At 40.7% G+C, this 11,359-nt stretch overlaps 1 protein-coding gene across 1 annotated transcript; it reads right to left on the bottom strand.

Moving 5' to 3' along the window:
- Positions 1–61: 61 nt before the first annotated feature.
- Positions 62–3,855, bottom strand: LOC149818555 (peroxidase 4-like). The gene is made up of 4 exons (XM_089985005.1): positions 3,652–3,855; positions 2,812–3,003; positions 2,162–2,327; positions 62–709 (listed from the first exon to the last, which is right to left on the bottom strand). The coding sequence occupies exons 1-4, from the start codon at positions 3,853–3,855 to the stop codon at positions 318–320; spliced, it is 954 nt and encodes a 317-aa protein (XP_089841131.1). The 3' UTR covers positions 62–317.
- Between the last annotated feature and the right edge of the window lie 7,504 nt (positions 3,856–11,359).

The following is an 11,359-nucleotide window of genomic DNA, read 5'->3' on the forward strand; positions in this document are numbered from 1 at the left end:
TATCCCAAAACCATAACCGTGGTTTCTCTATGCTAAATAAATGAAAAAAAATCTCGTAAAAGCGCAAATGCGCGCTGATGAAGAAAAGAGCATGCCCAGAACATAGTATAAATATAATCTTATTATTTATTTAAAGTTGGCACACAACCAAATCAGCAAAGACCTCGAAGGGAAAAATACCACAAAAAGCAAAGATCAACAAAAGAGGACTAAACAAACAGATAACACTCAAACCACATCTTAACTGAATATTGGGGCCAACTTTTATTACGATACTGGGGCCCCTTCTAATGCAAACAGAAAGCAATGAAGTCTTCTTAGTTCACCCTCCTGCAGTTCTTTCTGATTTCTCCATTGGAGCCAGTGAGAGGTTTGATGTCTCCCATCTTGATCATGGCAGCAACAAAGTCCTTTTTGAAGACATCAGCATTTTCACTGTAAATCTTAACTTGGGAGTCACTGGAGCCACCATTGAACAATTGTTGATCAGAATGAAGAAGGCCTTTCTTCGCAATGAGGTTCTTGTAGTAGTAGTTGTCAAAGAAAGTTGGGGTCTGTATGTCAAGAGGTGCCGAATTGTTGTCTCCTGAGCCTGTAGTTCTTGGGCAGTTTGCTTGCCTGGTTCTAGCAAAGAAACCATCTATATTGGTCTCATTGTATATGTGGTTCTTGAAGTTGGTGCATCTTGCCTGGCCAATGGTATGAGCCCCTGCTTCCACAGTAAGTGTGAGAGAGAGAGAGAGAGAAAGAGAGAGAGAGAGAGAGAGAGAGAGAGAGAGAGAGAGAGAGAGAGAGAGAGCTAAGTGCTTTATTTCATAAGATTCGGCTCTTGGATCGTCTGATTCCATAAGTGGATAGGTTTTTATAAGGATTCAAAATCAATGATCCAAAATTTTCATAAATATTCAACCCTCAATAAATTATATTTTTTCATTGAAATAGCATGATCCAAATATTGATTTTTTAGCATATGGACCATGCTGAACACATGAGGTTGAATTTGCAAAAAAAAGTGTGAAAATATCCTATCCAAATTCAGTTCACATAATGTAGTAAAGGAGGCTCTCTCTCTTTACTGCTGGACGAGAGCTTCACTCATCCTCTTGGCTGGTACTAGTTTCTCTCTCTCTTTTTTTTTTGTTCAGCATTGTCATAGCCCAGCTCAGTTTCAAGAAACCGAGTGAGTCACCACTTGGGTCATGTGCAATTGTCATTGTTGTTGAAGAATGGGATTCTCTAATGCAGAAAAAATGTCTGGTTTTGGTTGGGAGGTCATTCTTATCATATAAGTGACAACATGATCGGGTTTCAATGTATGTTCATGAGATGAGGCTTCCTCAATGTGTGTGGTTATGTATCCTGCGAGAATGAGTTAAAGTGGATCTTGTAACCTATGAATCAGTCTTCATAGAAGGGCTGAGAATGAATTAAAATGGATACGTTTAGGATCATCCACTTCCATATCCATCATAGATCCTAGATGGGATGCAGATGAAAATGGTTCAGTGATGTGACATGCACATTTATCTTGACCTGTATCCATTTTTCATGCTTAATCAGATCAACCTATGTATGACGTATTTTGGAACATTCATTTATCTTAATCAGATCAATTCAGATATGACATATTTTGGAGCATTCATTTGCTTAGTCTTTAAACATGTATACATCTTTATTTTTGTTTGGCCAGTATCTTCAAGAATATCAACATTAATTCATAACTGGATACTGCATCAAATATACATCTATCAATTGTCCATATGGATGTTGGTATGATAATCATATACATAGAAACAAGGTCACAACCATTTATGGTAGCTATTTGTGAGAGAATGCATAGAAACACGACCCACAACCAAGCATCTATTTGTGTGTGATAGAGAGATTCATTAAGGTAGCAGTTTGAAATTTGAAAAGCATGCAGGTACCATTTAAGGTAGCTCCATGAAGTCATATTTTTGCATGCATAACAGCCATTAGATCTCAAAAGATCCAACGATTAATAAAAGGGAGTAGGTTGCCTGGGAGCAGTGTATATATATATATATATATATATATATATATATATATATATATATATATATATATATATATATATATAGAGAGAGAGAGAGAGAGAGAGAGAGAGAGAGAGAGAGAGAGAGAGAGTATTGCTTGTTACCTGACAGTGCAACCATCTCCTGGGCAGAGAGACCTTGGGCTTGAAAGCTAGAGATAAGTTGGTCAAGATTGCGGGTAGGAGTTGGGATGCTGGTGTTTGCTGCAGCTTGGCTAGCCGTCCTGGCATCCCTCCTTCCCAGTTTCACATCCCAGCTGGGTCCCCCTAACTGTTTCACAACAATAGTAGGATTAATTTCTTTATACATGAGCTTAGTCACTTGCTTTACAAGGCTAAACCCCTAAATACATCTTTATTTGGGGGCATATTCTTACATTCTCTTCAAAAATATATTTAAAATAATTATTTTAATAAAGATGGCCGGTGGTTGGGGTTAGTCATTCTCATTTTTGTTGCATGCCAAGGATGAGATTTGTGGGGTGCGAACTGAAGACCCCTTTGGCCGAGATGCTACACAGCTAGGGTTGCTAACTGATCGGGATCCCAAAATATACTGGGGATTTGGCTCTGTTCGGATCTGAGACAGCCAAAATTTGCAAATTTTGTTTCCTGAATCCGACCCGTTTGCAACCCTTGTTACAGCTCTACCTACCTAGAAAATCAAATTCAACAAAGGGATTTGCTTAGTTTGGTCCATGTGGATTAAGAAAAATCAGAAGAAATAAACAAAAGGGATAATAATATGCACTCACCTCAACCACAGAGTCTCTAGTAGCAACTGCAATTATATCAGCACAAGACACAACACCGGGGCATACCTCCTCCACTGCAGCCTTGATAGCATCAATGACCTTAAAACCTCTAGCTGAATTCAAGTTTGGAGCTGCCCTCTTCTCTCCAATGAATGTTGGCGTGTCATCTAGGAGGACTGACCCATCACATCCCTAAAAAATTGATCATTTGTAATTCTTAAAGTGAACCCAACTTTAGCTATGGTTGATTACCGGACAAATCTATGTTAGGGAACACATACATACATATGTAAACTTTTTTTTTGAAGGCTTCACCTCGGATGAAGCCACATTAGGCCAGACCTTATATGGTAAACCCATGGAGTGAAATTGGTCCCCAAAATCACACTCCTAGTAAGGACATGGGCACACCCTCTTGAGGATCGAACTCGTGACATTAATGGGAGCTTCTAGACCTTTGATGTTCTACCCAAGCCAGACAGACCAACCGTGGGGCAAACAAATTCATCACATCATTTTGGCCCTAGAAAAATTTCATACACGATAGTGGTTTCCTAACTACCTATCATAGTCAACAGTATCTAAATAATTTTTTTTAAAAAAAGTACTTTGCCACACTTTTTTTTTCTTGTAATCTAGGACAGGGGAAACACCCTCCCAATCACCCACCACACATTGGCTAGCCACCGGTTGGTAAAACCTTTGAGGGCTTCGACTTTGTGGCAAGGGACGCCACCCATGAGTTTCGAACTTGTGACATTCACAAATCACCCCTACTAGATATATAAACTTTGACACGCACAAAACCACAAACTTATTAGATAAAGTTACGAGACATACATTAACAAAGCAATCATGGAAGAATAGGACGGAGGCACCCATTCGTTTCTCCCTGGCAACAGCTAACTTGACCTGGGACTGGATGGCATCAAAGAGACCAGGGCAAGATTCACAATAAAAATCAGGGGTGAGTTGAGCAGATGAGCTCCCTAGGAGGAGGGCAAGAATGGAAAGAGAAGCTACTAATGCAGTTGGGTTGGCCATTGGTAATGGTCTTCTTCACTAAGGTACCCTGATATGTTGGCAATGGATGAAAGGGTGTGCCCTATTTATAATAGCTAGGCTTCTTAGCATTCAAGTCAGGTTGACTACATCCCATAGGGACTTTTAGTGGACTTTAGTTGTTTTCCTACCAAATAATAATGACTTTCTTGGCATCTCAACCTTTCTAGGAGAGGGAATTCGCTTTTTCTTTTGATTAGTTGATTATTGTCTCTTATTTTGCTTCTCCTTGAAGAACATGTAAAGAATATGAACACATAAAGCTCTTGACTTGGATTGTGGGTGAATCCCATGAAGTGGGAATCATATTGGCATTAGTTAGAAACTAGATGCTTTTTTTTCATTAGAATATGGATTCAATGGTTAGATTTCAATTTCATGGAATTGGCTTTTAATACATCTGCCAAATGCCATGTTAGCTAGTCTAAATTCAGGTATGGGATTGAGAGTATTTTTGTGGGGACCCTAGCAATCATTTAACCGATTGCTTTTGAAATGGATGGTCTCATGGAACATGCACAATGTCGGTATTACTCTACTTAGAGCGTGTTTGTTACATGTAGTTTTCATAGGAAATTGTTGAGTTGGCGTCCCTTTCCTTTTTTCTCTCGTTAAGAGTGAAACAAACATCTAAGCAGTATGGAGGCAAGTGACATGATGGTGTATATCCAGTTTCCCCCACTACCTTCCTCTTTTCATGTGGAAATTCTTTCATACCTCTATAGAAAAAGGCCTTCATGCGAAAGTTGAGCGGGAAAGAGTTTTTAGGAACCTGTTCCATTTCCCGTGAAAAGCTCTCCACTTCCATGGGAATAAAACAAACAGGACCAAAGTATTTTCTTGTTATGTCATTTTACCTGCATTAATTAAAGATCAATTATTCCATAATAATGATATTTGAATCTCAAAATTTAATCGTTCTATCATTTTAGCAGCAGTAATTTACGTGGTCATATTCTCCAATTCTATTACTCTCATTCTCTGAAGAAGTCTATTTGTTGGCCACCTTTCTTTTCATCCATCTTGTAAAGAAAAACAAACATTTTAGTTGTCTAGTAGAGGCACGAGTTCAAAGGCTTCTAGAAAAACATATACTAGCGAATATAATAATATATGGTTGAACACTTCTCTCAAAAAGAAACAATAATAATGGTTGAACACAGGAAATCAAAGCGCATCACCTACTCTAGATCATACCCATTGTTTTGAATGGACCGTTTACCCTAAGATGCAGGGATGTCAATGGATTGGATTTTACTCGACATCTGATCAAACCTGGCTCTGTTTAGTAGGCTTTGTTAAGCCAAAATGATATCTGATTATAATCGGATGCAGATACGGTTTTAATTTTTTGCTACCAAATCCAACAATATCTGCATTTGATGGATATCTTAGTCCAATTACACGTAAAAAAACCAGATATGATATATGCTTTTCATTATCAGAGTCCGAATCCGTTTAGCCACCATCTGATTAGTTGAATCTGGTATCCAGTCCGAACCATTTACATACCTAATAAAATGCGTAGGCTTCTACAGGTTAAAACAAGTTGGAAGCATGCTCATCCTTGATGTAATTCAAGGTAGAAGTTGGTCCAAAACATACATAAGATAATTAAATTGAGAAGGTTGCAATTCATCATCATTTAGAACTCAAAAAGTAGTGAGAAGCTATTTCACTTTATGACCAAGCTCAGTTATTTTCAACCAATCAAAGAGCCACCATTGGTGACTCTGACTCTGATAAACTAGTAGAAGCACTCACCCGCAAGCAAGTGATGCACAAAAAAAACTTTTATATTTTAGTTGGTGGTGAGAGTTCCCACTGTACCTAATACCACAAATGAATCCTGGAGAGATTAATGTCCATATATAATTCTTTACCTTCAAAACAATCTTTACAAACTTATGAAAAAATGTTCCACGAGCTTTCCAATAGTATCCATAGTGGGAACTCTAGCTTGCATATGAAAAAATCAAGTTACTAATGGAATCCTACAAAGTTTATGAATTTGGCAATCTTGAAAAAAGCACATCTTGAAAAAACCACTTGTAATAAAAACATGAAGGTAGACTAATTGAAAAATTGGGAAGGTTTGGTCTCTCTCTCTCTCTTGGAACAAGTCAGTTATTTGTTGAGAGAGAAAACAAATAACAGTTTGTCCTTCTGCATGCCTGGTTGATTGATTGCCTGGTTGGATATGTCCAAATTGGTTGAATTAATTTGTATGATAGACTTCTGTGGCATAAGGTCTTGTGGTCAGAAGACAGATGATAGGTGTGCTAAACAGCAATGGTGTCAAAAGATAAGGTTGGTCACCTTATTAACCACACATCCTACCAACCCAATTTGTGTCTGCTTCCACCCCCCATGACTGCTCGACTACTGCTACTAATAATAGTATTTTGGTGCTATCTTGAATAAGGGGTCTAGTGCAAATCTAGTGGCTATCTCCTTCATTGCTTGGTGAGGTAGAATGTCACATGAGGACTACTGGTAGCAGACTCTCTATGAAAATGTATCAGGATCAAAGCAAATCAGTGCTTCTATTGGATCAACTGCAGCCTAGTTTGGGCGTAATTGGATGCCACCAGTTTTGCTAAGGGTGACTTTGGTTTGACAACATGAAAGTGCATGAACATGTATGTCAAATTAACATTTTAGTTGCCCACAAAAGCTTCGTTAATTGGTAGGGGAATCCTGTAAATGTCACTAAGCTCACAAGATGTCACGAGTTCGAAACCTGCAGGAGGCATCCACATGGTCGAAGCAAGGTGTATACTTCCCGGTGGATGGGGGATGGGGAGGCTCAAGGGTATTACCAACCAGAGGCCTACCAATGTAAGGCTAGTGATTTGGAGATTTTCCCTGTGGTGATCAGAAGACATGAGGGAGAATTTGAACACTCCCAGAAATCAACAGGCTTTCATATCTGAGACAGGTAAAATATGGGTTTTGTACCTAGCCTGACCTATTCATGTCCATTTTACAGACAGAAACCTTCCAAAACCTGCAAAAAACTGGGTTATGGATGTGATGTAATATCCAGTTGGAATGGGTTAGGGACGTGAGTGACATGAAGTGCTTGTAAATCCCATCCTCACATCTGATTTAAGCTATAGTCATGAAACTCACAATATGCATACACCATATAATACATTTTGAGAAAGTGCACACATAAAGAACACTAAATACAAATGGGCTGTAGACATAGGTAAAGCCTAGGCCCATGTGGACTGGAATATCCAATGACACACTAAATACAAATAGGCCGTAGACATAAGTAAAGGCTAGGCCCAAATGAACTGGAATATCCAATGACACAGGTACAGTAGATGTAAATGGAGAGGGCTCGATTTATGAGGGAACACTCTGATACCAAATGATATAAACCGAGAAGGATTGATTTACAAAAAAATTCTATCAACTACGATTATATAGAGGAAAAGCTTGAAAAAATAGAAAATAACAGAAAAATATCTGGAAAATAAGAAATGACTCAATTCAATATTCTCAAATCAACTCTAAACTCTATACTCTACATAGGGCTTTCATCCTTTTATAGATGAGGTCTCCCAAATTTTAACCCAAGTAAACTACCTAATTCGATAAACTCCTAAAAAGATAAAATTCATCTCAATTATCATAATCTAATTAAATTCGAATATTGGATCCAAGATCCATTACAAAATGACCGGAATACTAAAAATATCTAAACTAAATAATATGCATCTCAAATGATCCAATAAATGAAGTGGACTTGGATATACATCGCTCCGCTCCTTCATCATTCTCTTTGGGTTGGAGAAGATTTGCACTAAAGTCTTGATCCTACTTACGTTTCTAGATGCACTCTAACTATAAGAAATAATGGACTAATGAAACCTCTGAAAGGCACAAATCCACTAGTGCTAGTGCGATCCGATCCGATCCGAAGAATGTCCAAACAAGTACAATCTGACAAATCAACCATCCACTGTCTGGTGTAGCATGTAACCAAATGGGTCATTATGTAAAACATCAATAAAGCTAAGAAGATCCATCTTAAGATGCACTAGGATCCAAATAGAATCAATCAGATCCAAGTTAATCTTAGTAGGACCTAAGTGGGTTACGGTAGGTCTAGGGTCAAATGGATAGGTTAGGTCAAGTTGAATTGTAGGATCTGGGATGGGTAAGAGTTAGAAATGGGGTTCAAGAGCTCATATGGGTAAGAGAACTAGATTTAGGTATGATATTTTGGAGTGAGACTCAAAACATAGGTTTGAAACTAATTTGAAAGAGAGTTTTGACCAAAATCAAGGGGTTGGATCTATTATGAAGGTCTGACACCTTGGATCAGACCCAAAGTACCCAGAACTGGGACATTAGGGTCCAGAACCGGTGAGAACTGGTCTGAATTTACACCAAAAACCTTCAGAACCAGGTCCTGTACATAGGAAACAGGTTGGAAACCGATTACAGAGACAAATCGAGTATAAGAATCAGTTCTCCAGGTTGCTGTCTCATGGGACACCCTTTCCATTTCAAGAAGCCATGGAAGAGTTTCCTGAAATGGGTTGGGTAGGTTATGGTTTCCATCCACCGCTGTTGACACTAGAGGTGCACCGGGAAGGGGCGTTCCCTACTGACCTGCCCTATCCGGCGAAAACTCGTCGAATGGTGGTTGCCTATTGGTGGGAGCCCTCACGATGCTGCCTCCTTGTTGTCCTAGGGATGGTGAAGGCGGTGAACTGTGGTCCACCGCATGCCACTCCCATTGGCTGGGTGGGCCCCCGTCAGTTAGTCCCGTATGGTGCGAGCTCACCAGACGACGGTCCCCTGGTGGGACAGTTGGGCTCTGTTAGAAATGAGGAGGAAGGGAGGCAAAGAGATGGTGGAAGGTATCTGGGTGAGTCAGAGGTGTTAGGAAAAGTTGTTGCAAGCAAGAAGGGGTCTCGATGATCGGCTGGACAGATTTGACCAATGAGCAATTGTTGGACAAGTCTGCACCGACGGTCGGCCCCTGGTTCACTAAAAAAAGAAAGGAAGAAGAAGGGGGAGGGAGGGCGACAAACTTTCCCTTTCCCTCTCCCTCTGTTAATGGCATAGGGAATGGGCACGAGGGCACTAGAGACAGCGACATGGAGGACACCACCGATGGCGGTGTTCTACTATTTTATCAGTGCTGGTGGTGGGGCAGATAGTTGATAGAGCACTGTAGCCTCTGATTCAATGCTCCTCCAAACACAACTCAAGACCATTGAGTTGTCATTCTGTCGCAACAAATCAAAGTACAAGCAGGGCTCATAAGTGACAGGATCTAATTGGATCCATAGTTAGTATTTAGGATTTAAACTTTTGTTTTAGTATTAGGATCTTATCCAAGATTCAACGTAGGGTATGGTATAATGTTTTGCTATAAATAATTGTTATTGGGTTTCTGTGTGAGATAATTGAGAGTTGAAGTTGATTTGAGAATATTAAATTGAGTTATTTCTTATTTTTCCAATTATTTCCAGCTTTTCTCATTTTTTGTGCATATGAGTAGGGTAACATAATTTTATTGTAAATCAAGCTCTCTCCATTTACATCAATTGGTATCAAAGACAAAGTCTTGATCGTGTTTACGATGTCGGAAAGTGAAAGCAAAGATCGATGAAAGGAATGCTTGACATTGTTGGAGGTGATGGTTTCCCGAATGAACAACAATTTCTCACTAATTGTTCAATCATTGCATAGGCTCGAAGAGGGTCAAAACACGATGAATCATAGATTTACGGAGATAGATTGACGAATTGAGAGTGTTGAGCAACAACTAGAAAATAACTGATGGAAGACGAGAACCACTCAAAAGAGATCGATGGTGCAACATCGATGCTCATTAGTGTGCAGCAGGGAGGAAGCTTAGGTGAGCAATGACGTCATGCTGCCTACTATCCCGCCGTCAGGTTTGATGTCTTTCATGGTGTGAGAGACCAACAGATGTGGGTCTCAACCCTTCCTCCAATTAGGTTTTCCACACCCAACAGTATCACAAGACAAGGATGGCTCCCCTGTGGTTGCCGGCCCATCCAGCACTTCCCTGCCAGACAACGCAGGCCGACGAGAGCCAGTGATGGTCATTGTCCCAAGCAGCCACCACCGACCGTCATTCTATGTGATGGCACTAGGGACGCTGTAATTCCTCAAAATTTCTAACTTGAAATATTTAGGAAAAAAAATTAATTTTTTGTAATGAATGACTTTTCAGAGTGAAATCGATCACACAACGAAAAATTATGCAAAAGATCTAAGTTAGCAACCTCAGGATGGTTACAAAGAAATATACAACATCAAGGAATGAATCCCAGTCTTATTGGATCTGAGTCCAATCTCACACACATAGATTTTAAAATAAAGAAAGCAGAATTTCAAAGATGATTCATTCCAAACAGGACTTCAAAACATAACTGAATTGAAAATTGTTTAACATACTCTACAAGAAAAACTCTAATTAGCGACGAAAATTTGTCACAGAGTTTTTCCATCGCAAATTTGCGATAGATTAGCTAGAGAAAACTACCCGTCGCTAGCATTCAAATTATTTATGGAATTAGCGCCAAAATTTTTTTTGTCGCGAATCTATCGCTAATTAGCGACGTATTCATGACGAAAAAATTCTGTCTCAAACTTCATTGCAACTTAGCGATGGATCAGTAGCAGAAATTTTCCGTCGCTGATTAGCGATGAAATTTTTTCTGTCGCTAATTTCCCCCATAAAACCCTAATGTGAGCCTCTTTTTTTCCCTTTCTGTTTCATCCCTCGTTGGTCGCCCATCGTTGGTCGCCCACTGTCCGTCGTCCATTGCCTGCCGTCCGTCGACCTCCCCCTTCGACTTAGTCCCCCTCTCACCTTCGCTCCCCTCTCTTTTGCTCTCATCATTTTTCCGACCAGCAAGCCCCATCCGACAACCCCCTTCCGACCTCACCCAGTCTCCCTCTCCCGACTCCGGTCTCTCTAGTCTACCGACACCAACGCCAGCTCCTTTTAGGTAACCCCGACTCGCCTCTCTCTTTCCTTTTTCGCCGATCGGCGAGCCCCTTTCTTTTCCTCCATTTCTTTTTTCGTCAGGGAGGGGCAGAGCCCCCTGCCTGTCTCTTGGTCTTACGGGATGCGAGAGAAGGGCTCGCCCCCCTCCCTATTCTTTTTTTGGCAAGGAAGGGCTCGACCCCCTCCATGTTCTATTTTTGCCAGGGAGGGGCTGAGCCCCCTTCCTGTCTCCCTGTCTTACGGGATGCGAGGGAGGGGCTCGTCTCCCTCCCTGTTCTTTTTTGGCCAGGGAGGGGCCTAGCCCCCTCCCTGTCTCCCTGTCTTACGGGATGCAAGGGAGGGGCTCGACCCCCTCCCTGTTATTTTTTTGCTAGGGAGGGGCCGAGCCCCCTCCCTGTCTCTCTGTCTTACTGGATGCGAGGGAGGGGCTCGACCCCCTTTCTGTTCTTTTTTCGCCAGGGAGGGGCCGAGCCC

Source organism: Nuphar pumila, chromosome 13, assembly GCF_984573655.1.
Source record: "Nuphar pumila chromosome 13, dmNupPumi1.hap1.1, whole genome shotgun sequence".
NCBI classification, from domain to species: domain Eukaryota; kingdom Viridiplantae; phylum Streptophyta; class Magnoliopsida; order Nymphaeales; family Nymphaeaceae; genus Nuphar; species Nuphar pumila.